Genomic DNA, 20,653 nt, shown 5'->3' with positions numbered 1-20,653 from the left:
TACCCAAATTCCCCTACTCAGTTCCCAACAAAAGTCACTTAAAATAATAAGTGAAAAATGTTTAAAATAGGGAAAATAGGTTTAATGCATTGGAAAATGCTCCTGATGGATTCTGTTGGTAATGCTAATGATCATGCTGTGTGCAACCAGAGGATATGCATCTACTCTAAGTGCCTAGGCATGCACGGTCTGCGACCAGACTCACAAAAGTACCAGAACACTTCCTAAGCTAGACTGAATGGATTGACAGAACCCTTGTCATGCTGTAGCTTGTCCACGGACACTTAGGGTTGGATGTGTCACGTGACACATTCTCCTTTGCCGCATCCTCGAGCTTACCCAAACGTTCTTTTTAAGTGCAGCATTCTCCAAAACAAGGCTTGGATCTGAGCCTCTAGGGCTGTGATCCTCGTGTCCTTGCGAACGACAGGATCCTTCCTGGGTGCAACTATCACAGGAAGAAAACTCTTGCGCGTGATGGGGGTCCGCGTGTTGAAGGAAGACATGACTCGAGTGGGCCTTGACTGTAAAAAACCCTTGAAGCTTGGCTGTGTGCAAACCTGTGGGACATTGTCCTTGCGACTTTTCAAATCGAAGAAGCTCTCTGTGCAAACCTGTGGGACACTGTGACAATGAATTTCAACTTGAAATCAAGAAGGGCGTTAATGGCGAGAGGGGCTTAACGAACTTCAACCAGCTTATGCCCACTTGCTTTGCACAAACGCAAACTTGGGCTCATCAGCAGGTCGCGGGTCCTGTGAAGGGCTTGAGCGAGAAGTGGAGGCGGGCCTGAAGACTAACGCCTCCCTCACAGGGCCGCCCTTGCACTTGCACAATGAGGCTAAATCAAGAGATGGGAAGGAGGGAAAAGCCACACAGGTGGACGGTAGTGCCATTTGAGCACATCGTGGACCATGGTGAAGAAAGGCCTAGGACGCCAGAGTTGAAGGAAAGTCTCTCTACGCTCCCGCATGCGGTCAGAGCTGCCCTGGAGTCTCTCGAAGTGTTCTTTGAGAGTATGGATCAGCTCTAGCCAGAGATCTCGAACTGTATCTGTTGGTGGTGCAGGGCGAGCCTCAAACATGCGGAAGCAGCGGGCCCGCGAGATGAAACAGTGTTAGGCTGCAAATGAGCTCCCAACAATCTCTCATTGCACCACTCTTGTGGAGTAAGCTCTGTAGCAGGCTGGAGTGTAGGTCGACCCCCCTCCATCACTATCATCCTGTTGGTGGAGGAGAGCTCAAACTGAAGTGTCGGACCCGTGAGAGTGGACCAAGCAGCTGTCCCCCAAGTGTATTGTCGTGCTGTGGAAAGAGCTGGCATCAGCCGAAGGACACGAAACATTTCATGCTGTGCCAAAGAACAGTCCCAAAGACAATGATGCTGACCCTCCACAGGATGGTCACAAGCTACGTGTCACGTGCACATCTAACCCTATGTGAATGTGGACAAGCTATCTCAGATCTAGGGTTCAGGTCAACTTAGGAAGTGTTCTGGCACCTTTGTGAGCCTGTGCGTAGGCCGTGCATGTCCAGGCACTTCGAGTAGTTGCATATCCTCTGGTTGCACACAATATGATCATCAACATGACAGTCAGTACCCATCATGAGCATTTTACAGTGCACAGAACCCATTTCCCTTATTTTATCCATTTTTCACTTATTATTAATAAGTGACTTTGTTAGGAAATTGGGTAGGGCAAATTTGCTGAGTCCTAAAAAAGAAACCTAGCGCTAGCTCTATCTAGCAGAAGAGGCAATAGAAGTCCAACTTACAGTGCCCCTTCTCAGCAAGACCAGCAGGAGACTCGGCGTTCAGCCACAAGACAGCCTGGCGTTTTGGACTTCCCAGATCAGCCAGCGTTTTCCAGATCCGAACCCTAGCGTTAGCAGATTGCAGATTCAGCCTGGCGTTTTTGCAGCTTGCAGATACCTCTAGCGTTGTGCAGATTCCCAGTGTCAGATCAGCCCTAGCATCAGCGTTTTCAGTTTTCAGCACTTAAAACACCGCAAGATCAGCCCTTGGCCTTGCAGACCTCACCTACCCGCAACAGATCCTTGTTGGGTTAAAGGCCTAAATAACCCCTTTTTGTACATTTTTATACTTTGTCCAGAACCTGGACACATTTTTTTAAAGTCACTTATAATAAAAGTGGGAAAACCCAAAACTCACTTATTGAGTTTTCCCCTTAAACGTGAGCTCTCTCTCTCTCTCTCTCTCTCTCTCTCTCTCTCTCTCTCTCTCTCTCTCCTTGCTTCGATCTGTAGCGCTTCCTCTTCGTTGCACTCCGCCTCCTGCTTCTTGCCCCAATTTTGCACTACGTCGCGACGCGCACCTACCGGGACCTTCTGCTTCGCGCTTTCAATTGGTCTCAGAGCCCTAGGGTTTCAAAAAAGCCCTGCGCAGTCTGCTGGACAGCGTGACATCCCGCGATCAATTTCGCTTCCATCGCGAAGCCCCTTGCTTCCGGAGTCGAAAAGGTCACCAAAACTGCCAAAACAGCCCAAAACAGGCTGTTTTTAGGTCAAAACAGGTGATTTACAGGTTTTAGTAGGTCAAAACAGCAATACGCAGGTGTACCAAAGTTGTGGGATCACATGTATTGATGTTTGTCGCGACAAAATTGCACTTTTCAGCTGAAATTTCAGATTTGGACAATTTCTTTACATAAAGAAATTGTGGTCTATCGTATGCAAAGTCTTGTGGTTGCTCCTATTTGCTGAAATTTTCAGCCTATTGCATCTCTCTTGTATACACTTGTGGTTGAATTAAGTGGCTTCTTCCTCTTCCGTATCTGACACTAAAGTTTGATGGAAATCAAACGATTCGATGGTCAAGGCTTCGACCTCTGGCAAGAACGCATGCAAGGTATCCTTTTCTTAAAGGATTGTGAAAATGCATTGGAAGAGAATAAGCCGCCAGGTTTGTCTGACGAAGAGTGGGCCAGGTTGAATAAAAAGGCTATGGCCTACATCAAAATGGCTATCAATGATGACATTTCAACGGATATCAAGCGTTTGGACTCTGCTTATGCAATATGGCAAAAGCTAAAGTCCAATTATGAAAACACCACGCCTGTGAACCAGGTGCATTTGATGCGAAAGTTGGTGAATATGTAGCTTGATGACTCGAAGTGAGCTTCTGAGCATTTGAGTGCTTTTACAGGTGTGTTGAGTCAGTTGCAGGACAGTGGGCTTCAACAATTCGATGATAAGCTAAAGCTATTTTCTTGCTTATGAAATCTCCAGATACTTGGGAAACAAGCGGAAATGAATGTTGAACTTTGCTCAAGATGAGTGCTCCGAACTGTGCTCAAGGTTCCTTTTTCTTAGGGAAGGGAGAGCCTTCCGTTCCTTTAGTGAGAGAGTGCAATGGACACAATGCGTGGAAGTGCATGAGACTGAGAGATAGAGGTACAAGAGAACACGACACCAGAGACGTTGTAAAACCCTCCTTCGAAGGCCCCACTCTCTATGGCGAGAGCGGTTTACTTATGATTGCACAAATCTCTACAATGCTTGGACTTGCCGATGATGTCGACGACGAGACGGGCTGAAATCTGAAAATGCTAATGGGGCTGAAATCTGCAAATCTGTATCTGCTGAATTCAGACTCTTATGTCTGTAACGATGTCGATGGTGATGATGCGAGGACGATGCGCTGAAAAGGCAGATGCTGAAATCTGCGCTTTCCGGGCTGAATCTGTAAACCTTGCGGAGTCCGACCGTGTGGCGAGGATTTGCTCCGGGAAGGTGAGATCTGCGAGGTTCGGGGGTTCTACTGCGGAGTCTGATTGCTGAAAACGCTGGTGCTACTGCTTCTTTTGTCGCGAAGATCTGCAAAAACGCTAGGTCTCTGGCTGATCCAAAAACGCTAGGCTGATTTGGGGTTCTGCGGTGGAAATCTGCTAACGCTAGGGCTGATTTGCTGTGTACTGTCGTCGTGAATCTGCAAGTGCAAAAACGTTGACTGATCTGATGCGAAAACGCTAGGCCTTTTGCAATGCTGAAAACGCTAGAGTTGTCGCTGGGGTTTGTCTTGCTGAGAAGTTGCCTGTTGAGCAAGGTGCTCCTATTGCCTCTTTTGCCAGAAAGTGCTAGCTTTGGTTTGCTTATATATTATCTTAGCAAAATTGCCCTAGCTAGTTCCCAACAAAAGTCACTTAAAAATAACAAGTGAAAAATGTCAAAAATAGGGAAAATAGGTTTAATGCACTGGAAAATTTCCTTGATGGATTCTGATGGGTATGATGATGATCATGCTGTGTGCAACCAGAGGATATGCATCTAATCTAAGTGTGTGGACATGCACGGTCTGCGAACAGACTCACAAAAGTGTCAGATCACTTCCTATTCTAGACTAACTTGACTGGATTGAACCCTGGTCCCCTCCTTTTCAAAGTGAGGTACTGGTACCGAACTGTATAGCATCGAGGGAGATCGCCAACAACATCCAACAACAAGCCCTTCTTTCTTGGGATTCTTGTCACTCTTCAACAAAACACGATTAGGAATCGCTACGCCCAAGTAAACTTGGGTTCCTACGATCGCAACAAGCAAAAAAATTCTTGTGGTTCTTCCCTTGAGTAATGCAGAACACTTCCAAAGCTCTGATACCAATGTAAGGTGCAGCGGAATGAATGTTGTATTTTCTCAAGATTAGTGATCTTTATTGCTCAAGGTTCCTTTTAGTTCTTAGGGAAAGAGAGAGGTTTCCGTCTTGTAGAGTGTTGTGGTCACGAACAAAGTGGGTGGATGTTGTGCGTGCAAATGAATGAGACTGAGAGAAGGAGAGAGAAGAGATATGGCACCGAGAGGTTGTAAAACCCTCCTCCGAAGGCCCCACTCTCGTCGGCGAGAGTGGTCTATTCTTTGATTGCACAAAGGTGTACAATGCGTATGCAATGGACTATGCAACTTGGTCTATGCCGATGACGACGACGGTGACGATGACGATGACGACGACGACGACGACGACGATGGCTGAAATCTGAGATCTTCTAATCGCTGAATTTCGGGACTGTTTCGGTGGCTGAAAATGACTGTTTTGGCTGCGTTTTCTTGGCTGAAAAATGAGGTTTCTTAGGGCTGAAAACTGATGGTCTTTACGGGCTGAATCTGCTACACTTTAGGTGAATGACGCCGGTCTTAATTTGCTGCTGAAATCCAAAAACGCCGGGGCTGAAATTGGTCCTTCTGTCGCCAGGGTTCTGCAAATGCAAAAACGCTAGGCTGATCTGCTGTGTCGTGATGACGCTGGGGCTGATCTGCTGTGCACAAATCGCCAAGGCTGATCTGATGCAAAAACGCTAGGTCTTCTGTGGAGAAAACGCCAGAGTAGTCGCGGGGGTTGGTCTTGCTGAGAAGTTGCCTGTTGAGCAAGGTGCTCCTGCTGCCTCTTCTGCCAGAAAGTGCTAACTTGGGTTTGCTTATATATTAACTTAGCAAAATTGCCCTACCTACTTTTGTTGGAAAGTCACTTAAAAATAATAAGTGAAAATCCCAATAAATAGGAAAATAAGATAGATGCACTGGAAAATTCCCCTAACTGATGCTAATGGATTCTGATGGGAATTCCGATGATCATGCTGTGTGCAACCGGAGGATATGCATCTATGCTAAGTGACTGGGCATCCACGGTCTACGAATAGACTCACAAAAGTGCCAGATCATTGCTAATCTTAACTTGACTGAACTGACTGAACCCTGTTGTGGTGTAGCTTGTCCACGGACACATAGGGTTGGGATGTGTCACGTGACATCTGAAACCACTTCCAACACAAAAACATGAACATACCTATTCCATGTAAAGTGACTGGCAAAAATCTCGTCTTTCTCAAAGACTGTGCATGCAATGTAGATGAACAAATAGACGGAGTGCCAAACCGTTCACCACAAACCCGCAAACAATGAGATCGAATCTTGTCTTGCTGATCTAAATCAATCAACTGTGGCAATTCACAACGGAAATGCCCATGCTTGATGCTCATACTTTCTTGTGCTCTTTCTATAACTGTGTCGTGCCAAGGAAGAGACATGGAATGTGACTTCCTTGAATGCATACCTTTCAGCTTTTCATGATAATCCGCATACATCCGTGCTCATTCATGAGTGAAATGTCATGCCTAGGAAAAGGGATCACATAAAGACGCTGACTAAAATATAGGAAACGATCACGAATGAAACAGTCGAACAATGCGTGCTGACTAATCATGCGAACACAGTACTTCCTGTGAAGGTTCTTTGGACCTAGGCTTGAGAGCCAAGATTGGTTCTTCGTGTTTGATCGAATCTTCTTGTGGGGGTTCTTTGGACCTCGATGCGAGAGCCAAGATCGGTTCTTCGTGATTGATTGAATCTGCAATGAGGTTAGCTTCACTAGAGAAAGTATCAACTAACACATCATCCTTGTGAACAATCACATCATCTTCATGCAAATCATCATGCTCGTGAGAAATCACATCATGATCATCATGCAAATCATCATGCTGGTGAGAAATCACATCTTGATCATGCAAATCATCATGCTTGTCATTGTCATGCAATTCTTCATGCTTATCATTATCATGCAAATCATGTGTGTCTTGCTTTGGAGAAGTAGAGACGGAGTCTTCTTTTCTTGATTCTGTGCAAAGTGCGCCTGCACTTAAGAAAAGTGTCGCAACATCTCTTGCATTCTTGCTCTGTTCTCGCGATCAAATCTTGCTTGTCTTTCTTTGTTCTCGCGCTCGCGCTCACGCCCTATGGCTCTTATTCTTGCGTTGTATTCACGATCTATGGCCGCCATTCTTTCTTCGTAGTCACGATCTATGGCTCCCCTTCTTTCTTCATGTTCTAACTTCTTGTCCATAATCAACTGCGGCAACTCCTTCATAGGAGTTAGTGCAATCCTTGTCGTAGATGGGGAAGAGGGACGGTCAGAAAATGTAAGGTGCAACGGAATGAATGTTGTTCTTTTCTCAAGATGAGTGCTCCGAACTGTGCTCAAGGTTCCTTTTACTTACGGAAGGGAGAGCCTTCCGTTTCTTTAGTGAGAGAGTGCAATGGACACAAACAAAGTGAATGGACACTGTGCGTGCAAGTGTATGAGACTGAGAGATAGAGAAAGAAGAGAATACGACACCAGAGACGAAGTAAAACCCTCCTCCGAAGGCCCCACTCTCTATGGCGAGAGCGGTCTACTTATGATTGCACAAATCTCTACAATGCTTGGACTTGCCGACGATGTCAATGACGATGAGGACGACGACAAGACGGGCTGAAATCTGCAAATCTTTATCTGTTGAATTCTAACTCTATGTTGGTGACGATGTTGATGACGACGATGCGATGACGACGCGTTGAAAATGCAGATGTTGAAATCTACGTTTTCCGGGCTGAAATTGCAAACTTCGCTGGATCTGACCGTGCGGCGAGGATTTGCTGCGGGAAGGTGAGATCTGCGAGGTTCGGGGGTTCTACTGCGGGTACTTACTGCTGAAAACTGAAAATGTTGATGCTTAATGAGGTTCCGTCGCAAAGATCTGCAAAAACGCTAAGTTGTCTTGCAGATGCAAAAACGCTGGGGCTGAAAATTGTCGTGTTGTGGAAATTTGCTAACGCTAGGGCTGATCTGCTTCTTGCTATCGCCAGGAACCTGCAAGATCCAAAGACGCTGGCTGATCTGGTCCAAAACGCTAGGTTGATGCCGTGGAGCAAAAACGCTAGGCCTCTTGGGAGTTCTGCTGAGAAGTTGCCTGTTGAGCGTGTGCTTCTTCTGCCTCTTCTGCCAGAAAGTGCTAGCACTAGGTTTTTATTTATACAAACTTAGCAAAATTGCCCTACCTACTTTCCAACAAAAGTCACTTAAAATTAATAAGTGAAAAATGTCAAAAAATAGGAAAAATAGGTTAAATGCACTGGAAAATTCCCCTGAAGAATTCTGATGGGAATGCTTATGATCACGTTGTGTGCAACCAGAGGATATGCATCTACACGAAGTGTCTGGACATGCACGGTCTGCGAACAGACACAAAAGTGTCAGATCACTTCCTATTCTAGACTGACTTGACTGAACTGAACCCTGATCATGCTGTAGCTTGTCCACGGACACATAGGGTTGGATGTGTCACGTGACATCCCCTCCTTTTCAAGGTGAGGTACTGGTACAGAACTGTATGGCATCGAGGGAGATCGCCAATAGCATCTGGAATCCTGGAAGGGACTCTTTGCCGGCCCACTTTGATGTGTTCGTCGTGCGGTACTTAAATTTCATAAAGGTCTGCAACGTTTGCTTCTTTGGGCCGCGCCGAAAGAGACACAAAGTCTTCTGAGGCTGCTTCGATGCTTCAACTTGATCTAGAGTTATGCTTCTTTCTTCTTCAAGACTCTCCATGGCTGAAAATTCCTGAAACCATTTCCAACACAAAACCATGAACATACCTATTCTATGTAAAGTGGCTGGAAAAAATCTTGTCTTCCTCAAAGATTGTGCATGCAATGTAGATGAACAAAGAGACGGAGTGCCAAACTGGTCACCACACACACGCAAACAATGAGATCGAATCTTTCTCTTATGATCTAAAGCAATCAATTGTGGCAATTCACAACGGAAATGCCTATGCTTGGTGCTCATACTTTCATGTGCTCTTTCTACAACTGTGTCGTGCCAAGGAAGAGACATGAAATGTGACTTCCTTACATACATACTTTTCAACTTTTCATGAACAATCCACATGCATTCGTGCTCATTCATGAGTGAAACGTGCTCAACGTACAATATGTCATGCCTAGGAAAAGGGATCACATAAAGACGTTGACTAAAATACAGGAAACGATCACGAATGAAACACTCGAACAATGCGTGCGTATGAATCATGCGAACACATAATACTTCCTGTGAGGGTTCTCTGGATCGAGGCTCGAGAGCCAGGATCGGTTCTTCTTGAAGGGGTTCTTTGGACCTAGGCTCGAGAGCCAAGATCGATCCTTCGTGATTGATCGAATCTGCAACGAGGTTAGCTTCGCTAGAAAAAGCATCAACTAACTCATCATCCTTGTGAACAATCACGTCATCTTCATGCAAATCATATCTTGGTCATGCAAATCATCATGCTCATCATTATCATCCAAATCATCATGCTTATCATTGTCATTCAAATCATCATGCAAATCCTGTGTGTCTTGCTTTGGAGAAGTAGAGACTGAGAGAGTCTCCTTTTCGTGATTTTGTGCAAAGTGCGCGTGCACTTGAGAAAAAAGTCGCAACATCTCTTGCATTCTTGCTTTGTTCTCGCGATCAAATTCTGCTAGTCTTGCTTTGGCTTGCAAGCGTGTTTGCTCGCTCTCACGCGCTATGACTGTCATTCTGTCTTCATATTTGCGGTCGATGGCTGCTATTCTTTCTTCGCTTTCTAACTTCCTGGCCATCATCCTCTTGTCAAAAGCCTCCACAGGAGATCGTGCAATCCTTGGCGTAGATGGGGAAGGGAGAGGGTCAGAAAAACCTCCTGGTAGGGAAAATTCTTCTTTGCCTCTCTCATGCTCATCACCTCCAAGCGAAGTATCCATTCCGCTTCGAGTGATGACCATCTACTGAAGTCGTGGGTTCTTGTGGGTTCTTGTGGTCTTGGGTTCTTAAGTTCACGAGGAACTTGGGTTCTTGGGGGTCTTGGTTCTTGGGGTTCTTCTTTTGCTTGCAATCTGTGTTATTGAAGGATCTTCTCTTCACCGAGTTCTGCTCTTTTCTACGGGCGCACCCCTTAGCCGCCTTGCACTCACACCAAGGTTGCTTTTTCCCACCTCACGGCAATTGGCTGGCCGCTGAGTGCACGGTCCGCTCTCAATGAGTGAAAAGAGGCACAAGGGGAGGCTGGACAAGCCCTTCTCTCTTGGGTTTCCTGTCACTCTTCAAAACACGATTAGGAATCGACACACCCAAGTGAACTTGGGTTCGTGCGACCGCAACAAGCAAAAAAAATTTCTGTGGTTCTTGTGGTTCTTTCCTTGATACAGAACACTGCCAAAGCTTTGATACCAATGCTAGGTGCAGTGGAATGAATGTTGTTCTTTTCTCAAGATGAGTGCTCCGAACTGTGCTCAAGGTTCCTTTTACTTACGGAAGGGAGAGCCTTCTGTTCCTTTAGTGAGAGAGTGCAATGGACACAAACAAAGTGAATGGACACTTTGCGTGCAAGTGTATGAGACTGAGAGATAGAGAGAGAAGAGAATACGTCACCAGAGACGATGTAAAACCCTCCTCCAAAGGCCCCACTCTCTATGGCGAGAGCGGTCTACTTATGATTGCACAAATCTCTACAATGCTTGGACTTGCCGACGATGTCGACGACAATGAGGACGATGACGAGACGGGTTAAAATCTGAAAATGCTAAGGGTTGAAATCTGCAAATCTTAATCTGCTGAATTCCGACTCTATCGGTGACGATGTTGATGACGACGACGCGCTGAAAACGCAGATGCTTGAATCTGCGTTTTCCGGGATGAAACTGCAAACTTCGTTGGATCTGACCGTGTGGCGAGGATCTGCTGCGGGAAGGGGAGATCTGCGAGGTTCGGGGGCTCTACTGCGGGTACTTACTGCTGAAAACTGAAAACGCTGATGGTTAACGAGGTTCCGTTGCAAAGATCTGCAAAAACACTAAGTTGTCTTGCAGATGCAAAAAAAGTTGGGGCTGAAAATTGTCCTGATGTGGAAATCTGACTAGGGCTGATTTTCTTGCTATCGCAAGGACTTTGCAAGATCCAAAAACGTTGGCTGATCTGGTCCAAAACGCTAGGTTGATGCTGTGGAGCAAAAACGCTAGGCCTCTTGGGGGTTCTGCTGAGAAGTTGCCTGTTGAGCGTGTGGTCCTGCTGCCTCTTTTGCCAAAAAGTGCTAGCGCTAGGTTTTTATTTATACAAACTTAACAAAATTGCCCTACCTACTTTCCAACGAAAGTCACTTAAAAATAATAAGTGAAAAATGTCAAAAATAGGGAAAATAGGTTCGATGCATTGGAAAATTTCCCTGAAGGATTCTGATGGATTCTGATGGGAGAGCTTATGATCATGCTGTGTGCAACCAGAGGATATGCATCTACACTAAGTATTTTGGACATGCACGATCTGCGAACAGACTCACAAAAGTGCCAGATCACTTCCTATTCTAGACTGACTTGACTGAATTGAACCCTGATCATGTTGTAGCTTGTCCACGGACACAAGGGGTTGGATGTGTCACGTGACAGAAAAACCTCCTGGTGGGGAAAATTCTTCTTCGTCTCTCTCATGCTCATCACCTCCAAGCGAAGTATCCATTCCGCTTCGAGTGATAACCATCCAATGAAGTCGTGAGTTGTGGATTCTTGTGGTCTTGGGTTCTTAAGTTCACGAGGAACTTGGGTTCTTGGGGGTCTTGGTTCCTGGATTCTTGAAGGTCTGTAGGTTGTTGAGGTTCTTCTTTCGCTTGCAATCTGTGTTAGAGAAGGATCTTTTCTTCACCCGAGTTCTGCTCTTTTCCGCGGGCGCACGTCGATTGGCCAGCCGCTAAGTGCATGGTCCGCTCTCAATGAGTGAAAAGAAGCACAAGGGGAGGCTCGACAAGCCCTTCTTTCTTGGGTTTCCTGTCACTCTTTAAAAACACGATTAGGAATCGACACGCCCAAGTGAACTTGGCTTCGTGCAACTGCAACAGGAAAAAAAATAAAATTTCTGTGGTTCTTCTGGTTCCTTCTTTGAGTGACACATAACACTACCAAAGCTCTGATACCAATGTGAGGTGCAATGGAATGAATGTTGAACTTTGCTCAAGATGAGGGCTCCGAACTGTGCTCAAGGTTCATTTTTCTTAGGGAAGGGAGAGCCTTCCGTTCCTTTAGTGAGAGAGTACAATGGACACAAACAAAGTGAATGGACACTGTGCGTGGAAGTGCATGAGACTGAGAGATAGAGAGAGAAGAGAATACGGCACAAGAGACATTGTAAAACCTCTCCGAAGGCCCCACTCTCTATGGCGAGAGCGGTCTACTTATGATTGCACAAATCTCTACAATGCTTGGACTTGCCGACGATGTCGACGACGAGACGGGCTGAAATCTGAAAATGCTAATGGCTGAAATCTGCAAATCTTTATCTGCTGAATTCTGACTCTATTCTGGTGAGGATGTCGATGGCGACAATAAGAGGACGATGCGCTGAAAATGCAGATGCTGAAATCTGCGTTTTCCGGGCTGAATCTGTAAATCTTTCGGAATTTGACTGTGCGGTGAGGATTTGCTGCGGGAAGTGAGATATGCGAGGTTTGGGGGTTCTATTGCGGAGTTTGATTACTGAAAATTGAAAACGCTGGTTCTACTGCTTCTTTTGTCGCGAAGATTTGCAAAAATGCTAGGTCTCTGGCTGATCCAAAAACGCTAGGCTGATTTGGGGTTCTGCGGTGGAAATCTGCCTAATGCTAGGGCTGATCTGCTGTCTACTGTCGCCGTGAATCTGCAAGTGCAAAAATGCTGGCTGATCTGATGCAAAAACGCTAGGCCTTCTGCAATGCTGAAAACGCTAGAGTTGTCGCCGGGGTTGGTCTTGCTGAGAAGTATCCTGTTGAGCAAGGTGCTCCTGCTGCCTCTTCTGCTAGAAAGTGCTAGCTTTGGTTCGCTTATATATTATCTTAGTAAAATTGCCCTATCTACTTTCCAACAAAAGTCACTTAAAAATAATAAGTGAAAAATGTCAAAAATAGGGAAAATAGGTTTAATGCATTGGAAAATTCCCTTGATAGATTCTGATGGGAATAATGATGATCATGCTGTGTGCAACCAGAGGATATGCATCTAATCTAAGTGTTTAGACATGCACGGTCTGCGAACAGACTCACAAAAGTGCCAGATCACGAACCTTGGTCATGGTGTAGCTTGTCCACACACACACATAGGGTTGGATGTGTCACGTGACACTTCTTCTTGCATAAAGTCAAGTACCATTTGTTCCAATTGACCGATGCATAGACCAAAGAGAGCCAGTGACAACGGACATCCTTGTTTAACCCCAATAGTGCTTACAAAAATTTCTGAAATTCCTCTTCCCATGCGCAATTGACAAATCACCTTCTCATAGATTCGAGAAATCGCAAGCATAAACTCACTTGGCACTTGGAGTTCTTCCATCCTTCTCCACAAATTGTTACGTGGAATCATATCAAAGGCTTTCTTAAAGCCCACAAAACAACAATACAATCGCTTCTCTCAACCGACTTTCCTCCATGAGAACACGAAGAGTGATAAGATGATCAATGGTGCTATGGCATCGACGAAAACCCGCTTGTCCTTTTGCACGCTTGTCATTCTCTTCAGCCCAATCACTCAATTTCATCTCCATTATGCACCCAAACAACTTTGCCATAAGAGACCCAATCATTATAGTCCGGTAGTTGTTTACATTCTTTACATCCCCTCCTTTATGCAATGGCTTAACCCAATTAGTACTCCAATCATAAGGCATACCACGTTGAAGTGCAAGGCTGAACATATCACACGTCTACACATGGGTAAAATCTCCCGTCCATTTGATCATCTCCGGCTTGATACCTTGAATATCTCCTGCTTTGCGAGTGGCTAAGTTTTCAAGGCCCATCGCATACATCCTCAATAGTAAAAAAAGAGGGCATACATGGGAGTGAACCATAAAATGACATTTTTTTCAGCATTTGCTTGCTTATATAATTGCCTACAATGTGTGTACATATCTACAAGACTCAAGTGTTAGGTGCAACGGAATGATTGTTTGCGCTTTGCTCAAGATGAGTGCTCCGAACTGTGCTCAAGGTTCCTTTTAGTTCTTATGGAAGGGAGAGCCTTCCGTTCTTAATGAAATAGTGTAATGATCATAAACAAAGTGAATGGACACTGTGCGTTCAAGTGAATGAGAGTGGGAGATAGAGAGAGAAGAGAGTTATGACACCAGAGACGTTGTAAAACCCTCCTCCGAAGGCCCCACTCTCGTCGGCGAGAGTGGTCTACTTATGATTGCACAAAGTGGTACACAATGCTGATGCATGGAAACCGATGCAACTTGGGACTATGCCGGTGATGACGACGACGACTTTAGGGCTGAAATTTGAGGTCTTCTATCTGCTGAATTTCGGGACTGTTTCGGTGGCTGAAAATGACTGTTTTGGTTGCGTTTTCGAGGGCTGAAAATGGGGGTCTTCTGCAATGCTTCTAGGGCTGAATCTGCTACTGTGGAGACTGCTGAAAACGCTGCTGCATCTGCTTCGGAATGGCTGAAAACCAAAAACGCTGATGGCTGATTGTAGCTTTAGCAAAATGCTGGCAGATCTGGAACTGCTGATGAAATCCAAAAACGCTAATGGGCTGAAATTGGGAACGCTTAGCTGATCTGGTAGTATTACCAAAAACGCTAGGCAAACTTGAAGGCTGGCGATGTCTGGAAAGGTGGAAAACGCCAGATCTAGGGAGGATGTTGGTGAAGACCAAAACGCTAGGCTGATGAGGGTGTGGGCGATGAGGGAACACCAAAACGCCAAGGGTTCTGATTGGTTCTTGCTGAGAAGGTGCCGGTTGAGCGAGAGCTCCTGTTGCCTCTTCTCCGATTGAGTGCTAACTTGGGTTTGCTTATATATTAACTTAGCAAAATTGCCCTACCTACTTTTGTTGGGAAGTCACTTAAAAATAATAAGTGAAAAATACAAAAAATAGAGAAAATAGACTAAATGCACTGGAAAATTCCCCTGATGTAATCTGATGGATTCTGAAGGGAATACTGATGATCATGCTGTGTGCAGCCCGAGGATATGCATCTATGTTAAGTGACTGGGCATGCACGGTCTACGAATAGACTCACAAAAGTGCCAGATCACTTCTAATCTAGACTTGACTGGACCGACTGAACCCTGATTATGCTGTAGCTTGTCCACGGACAGATAGGGCTGGATGTGTCACGTGACATCCCCTCCTTTTCAAAGTGAGGTATTGGTACCGAACTGTATGGCGTCGAGGAAGATCGCCAATAGCATTCGGAATCCTGGAAGGGACTCTTCGCCGGTCCACTCTGATGTGTGGGTCGTGCGGTACTTGAACTTCATAAAGGTCTGCAACGCTTGCTTTTTTGGGCCGCGCCGAAAGCGACAAAGTCATCTTCAATGCTTCAACTTCGTCTAGAGTCCTGCTTCTTTCTTCTTCAAGAATCTCCATGGTTGAAAATTCTTGAAACCATTCTCAACACAAAACCATGAACATATTTTATTCCATGTAAAGTGAATGGAAAAAATCTTGTTTTCTCTAAAGACTGCATGCAATGTAAATGAACCAATAGATGGAGTGCCAAACCGTTCACCACACACACACAAACAATGAGATCGAAGCTTTCTCTTATAATCTAGAGCAATCAACTGTGGCAATTCACAACGGAAATGCCTATGCTTCGTGTTCATACTTTCATGTGCTCTTGCTACGAATGTGTCATGCCAATGAAGAGACATAGAATGTGACTTCCTTACATACATACTTTTCAGCTTTTCATGAAAAATCCGCATACATTCGTGCTCATTCATGAGTGAAACGTGCTCAATGTACAATATGTCATGCCTAGTAAAAGGGATCACATAAAGACGCTGACTAAAATACAGGAAACGATCACGAATGAAACACTCGTACAATGCGGGCGTATCAATCATGCGAACACATAATACTTCTTTGAGGGTTCCTTGGACCTAAGCTCGAGAGCCAAGATCGCTTCTTCTTGAATGATCGAATCGTCTTGTGGGGGTTCTTTGGACCTCGACTCGAAAGCCAAGATCGGTTCTTCGTAATTGATCGAATCTACAACGAGGTTAGCTTCGCTAGAAAAAGCATTCACTAACTCATCCTTCTTGTGAACAATCACATCATCTTCATGCAACTCATCATGCTTGTGAGAAATCACATCTTGATCATGCAAATCATCATGCTTGTCATTGTCATCCAAATCATCATGCTTAGCAATATCATTCAAATCATCATGCTTATCTTTGTCATCCAAATCATCATGCTTATCATTGTCCTTCAAATCATCATGCAACTGATTGTCAATCAAATCATCATCATGCTTCACACAATCATGCAAATCCTGTGTATCATGCTTTGGAGAAGAAGAGACTGAGAGAGTCTCCTTTTCCCGAATCTCTTGCATCGGTGCCTGCACTTGAGAAAAAAGTCGCAAGAACTCTTGCATGCGTCGCTCGCTTTGTTCTTATCTTGCCTTTCTTTCTGCTTCTCTTTTTGCTTTGTCTTCTGCGTGTCTGCGTTTCATTTCTGCCATTCTTGCTACATTTCTTGCTTCGCGTTCTAATTTCTGTATCAGAAACAATTGCTCCAAAGCCTCCGTAGGAGTTAGTGCAATCCTTGACGTAGATGGGGAAGGGGGAGGGTCGGAAAAACCTCCTGGTGGGGAAAATTCTTCCTCGCCTCTCTCATGCTCATCACCTTCAAGCGAAGTATCCATTCCGCTTCGAGTGATGACCATTCAGACGTCGTGGGTTCTTGTGGGTTCTTGTGGTCTTGGGTTCTTAAGTTCACGAGGAACTTGGGTTCTTGCGGGTCTTGAGTTCTTGAGGTTCTTCTTTCGCTTGCAAACCATGTTTGAGAAGGATCTTCTCTTCACCCGAGTTCTACTCCTTTCCGCGGGCGCACCCCTTGGCGGCCTTGCGCTCACACCAAAGTTGCTTTTTCCCACCTCACGTCGATTGGCCGGCCGCTAAGTGCACGGTCCGCTCTCAATGAGTGAAAAGAGACACAAGGGGAGACTGGACAAGCCCTTCTTTCATGGGATTCTTGTCACTCTTCCAAAACACGATTAGGAATCGACATGCCAAGTGAATGGACATTGTGCGTTCAAGGGAATGAGACTGAGAGATAGAGAGAAGAGAGATACGACACCAGAGACGTTGTAAAACCCTCCTCCGAAGGCCCCACTCTCGTCGGCGAGAGTGGTCTACTTATGATTGCACAAAGTGGTACAATGCCGATGCATGGAAACCGATGCAACTTGGGACTATGCCGGTGATGATGACGGGGATGACGACGACGACTTTAGGGCTGAAATTTGAGGTCTTCTATCTGTTGAATTCGGGACTGTTTCGGTGGCTGAAAATGATTGTTTTGGTTGCGTTTTCGAGGGCTGAAAATGGGGGTCTTCTGCAATGCTTCTAGGGCTGAATCTGCTACTGTGGAGACTGCTGAAAACGCTGCTGCATCTGCTTCGGAATGGCTGAAAACCAAAAACGTTGATGGCTGATTGTAGCTTTAGCAAAATGCTGGCAGATCTAGAACTGCTGATGAAATCCAAAAACGCTAATGGGCTGAAATTGGGAACGCTTAGCTGATCTGGTAGTATTACCAAAAACGCTAGGCAAACTTGAAGGCTGGCGATGTCTGGAAAGCTGGAAAACGCCAGATCTAGGGAGGATGTTGGTGAAGACCAAAACGCTAGGCTGATGAGGGTGTGGGCGATGAGGGAACACCAAAACGCCAAGGGTTCTGATTGGTTCTTGCTGAGAAGGTGCCTGTTGAGCGAGAGCTCCTGTTGCCTCTTCTCCGATTGAGTGCTAACTTGGGTTTGCTTATATATTAACTTAGCAAAATTGCCCTACCTACTTTTGTTGGGAAGTCACTTAAAAATAATAAGTGAAAAATACCAAAAATAGGGAAAATAGGCTAAATTGCATTGGAAAATTCCCCTGATGGAATCTGAAGGGAATACTGATGATCATGTTGTGTGCAACCGGAGGATATGCAACTATGCTAAGTGACTGGGCATGCACGGTCTACGAATAGACTCACAAAAGTGCCAGATCACTTCTAATCTAGACTTGTCTGGACTGACTGAACCCTGATCAACTTCTAATCTAGACTTGTCTGGACTGACTGAACCCTGATCATGCTGTAGCTTGTCCACGGACACATAGATGTGTCACGTGACATCAAGTTACCAGTTTCTCCAAAATCTTCCACATGCATGTGCCTTTTCTTGGACTTGAAAAAGTTGTTGCTTTACTCCCCATCTTCTCTTCTTTTTAATCAATGCCTTGTATGTATGCAAATGACTTTGATAGTTGTCTTTGTTCATATTGCATCAAGTTTTATCAAGTACTCTCGACCATCTTGACATTCTTTATCAAACCACCTTTTGCGTGAGAGAGAGAGAGAGAGAGAGAGAGAGAGAGAGAGAGAGAGAGAAGAAGAAGAAGAAGAAGAAGAAGAAGAAGAAGAAGAAGAGAAGAGAATTTTCACGTCATAGGAGAAGAAGAAGAGAAGAAGAGAATTTTCACTTCATAGGAAACTATCCCAAGAGACCTCAAAGACCTATCCGATGAGAGTTGAACTCAAGACTTGTTATTCAAGAGAGAGAGAGAGTGAATGTCTCATTGAAGGCCAAAGAAGATTTGTCAGTGAGAACCATATACATTTGTCAATAGCATCAGTAGTTGTGGACGTGCAATGTGATACAAGGTATGGGCAAAAGGGAGGTGGTGGTGTATGGGGAGTACAAGAGAGCTGTGGATGGAGCTCTTATCCTCATGGAAATCAACAACGCACACATGTGCGCATGCGGACCCCGTTGTCCTTGTTGTCAAGGTCTTTGGAGTGCTTCTTCAATAAATTCGTGTTGTTAAGCTGCATTTTGCTTCTGCTTTTTGTCAATGGTTGGTTGAACTTATGACATTGACTTAGCCTTTATAAACAGAATGCTCATATGGAAGTTTTGGTTTTTGCAGTGTAGCAGAACCATATGGTCTTGATCGTTTCTTTAGAGAATGGTGCTGCCTGAAGAATTCTGAGCAATGCTAGTGAAATGGGTACCCAAGCACTATGGTGTTTTCAGTGGGCCCAAAACAGTGCTACAGTTGATGCTCTCAATGTAACAACAGCAGGTTTTGGGGAGGATTTTGATTGTGAAGGGCACTCAATAACTCCCCGCAAGAGGGTTCCACTAGGATCGGAATTTCAAGCTGAGATCCCAAAGAGATTCCCGACAAACAATAACAGAACGTGCAGATCTGACTGTGAATTGGATAGTCTGAGATGGCTTGGTGAACGTGTTTGGCCAATGCAAGAAACAAAATTGTTGACGTGTGAAGGTGCTGCTTTGAGAGCAGATTACCGACATCAAGAATGCTCTTGTAAATTTCAGGATACTCTGGAGTGTGTAAGGCTGCACATCAAGGAGAAAAGGGAGGTTTTGAAATCAGAACTTGGTGAGGCATTTTCTATGTGGGGCTTTGATGAGATGGGGGAGATTGTGGCAGAGAAGTGGACTCACGAAGAGCAATGTGCTTTTCAGGAGCTTGTAAGAAGGAATCCTCAGTCTTTTTGGCATGATCTTTTTGATCATTTTCCCACCAAGGGCATGACCGACTTTGTTAGCTATTACTTCAATGTGTTTGTACTGCGGAGACGGGCTATCCAGAATAGGATCAACCCAGCCAACATTGATAGTGATGATGATGAGATGGTTTTGGAGAGGGATGAAAGAGACAGTGATAGTATGCTAGAGTCCAACGAAGAGGTAGGACAGGATGCTGCAAGTGAGGATGAGGAAGAGAATGGTGTAATGAGTTGGCCAGTGAAAGATAGTTTGGTGGGCAAGTGCTTGCAAGGTGTGGAAACAGCTAGAGGAGGAGAATTTGTTGAGTCTGCTGGTTCTACCCATGAACAAATCGCAGCATCAGCCGGGAGAGAAACTTCTTCTGAAGGCTGCTGTGGTACAAGCAATGTCGAAGATAGAAGTGCGGCATGGGAATTACTTGCATGGGACACAAAAAGTCACGGAAATTCAGCTCATTGTGTTATTGAGCATAGTGACAAAGAAGGTTGGGCTTCTCCTCTGTGTTCCACACAAGATGAACTCATCTCCACAAAGGGAATGATGGAAGAGTTTTTTGGGTCTGATGTCGGTGAGAACTCGAAATAGGGAATGGGCCGACCTACTTCGTGGTGCCTTCAACTTGAGGTTCCCCCTTACATGCCACAGAATTGGAATCGGATCCTGGGCAAACTGTTCTAGGCGTAAAGTTTGTCCTTGGAGATGCCGTCCAGGTGTATCACTACTTTGGTAATCTTCCAAGCTGATGTATAGTACACACAATCCTTTCATTGGGAGACTTTTGTACACTAAGTTTATTTCTAACCAGCCTACAAGTTGAGAGAGAGAGAGAGAGAGAGAGAGAGAGAGAGAGAGAGAGAGGACTATTTTTCTTCTTTCCTTGCCCTATCTGCTAAATCTTGGGATTGTTCCTACAACGTTAAAAACTCCCTCTGTGTGTGTGTGTGTGTGTGTGTGTGTGTGTGTGTGTGGCAATCGAGAATATATGTATGCATGGCATGCTTTTGCGATGTCCTTAAAGTACTTGAAACACAACACCTTGCACTTACATAATCAGGAAACTTCACTTCAGGGTGTCCATGATGTGCAATGTGTGGTCCATGAAAGCAGGTATGAATTTAAGAAGATTCTGAAGCAAAAGTGCCAGGTTTTCTAGCTTAAAAGTTACTACAAGGGGGAATAAGGTAGTCCTATAATCTGCTCATATTACTATGTTGAAGCTTGCAAGCGAAACACTTGAATGAGGAAGAAATGGTTGGGAGTTTCTCTTGTTCTAGGAGATTTGAGGCATGATGGCATATAG

General features: G+C 45.0%; 1 protein-coding gene across 2 annotated transcripts in view; it reads left to right on the top strand.

Annotated features, from left to right (window-relative positions):
- Window positions 1-20,174, top strand: part of LOC147427320 (AT-rich interactive domain-containing protein 1-like) — a 45,517-nt gene extending 25,343 nt beyond the window's left edge. For both annotated transcript variants that reach the window (XM_086497285.1, XM_086497286.1), the window contains exon 2: window positions 18,743-20,174. In XM_086497285.1, the coding sequence (XP_086353411.1) occupies window positions 18,820-19,938 (1,119 nt within the window). In that variant the 5' untranslated portion in view covers window positions 18,743-18,819 and the 3' untranslated portion in view covers window positions 19,939-20,174. The remainder of the gene's footprint in view (window positions 1-18,742) is intronic.
- The last annotated feature ends 479 nt before the right edge of the window (window positions 20,175-20,653 follow it).

The sequence above is a fragment of the Adiantum capillus-veneris genome, chromosome 23, assembly GCF_014529385.1.
Source record: "Adiantum capillus-veneris isolate H3 chromosome 23, ASM1452938v2, whole genome shotgun sequence".
Lineage (NCBI taxonomy): Eukaryota > Viridiplantae > Streptophyta > Polypodiopsida > Polypodiales > Pteridaceae > Adiantum > Adiantum capillus-veneris.
Note: the sequence above shows the minus strand (reverse complement) of the source record. Positions and strands in the feature narration are given on the sequence as shown.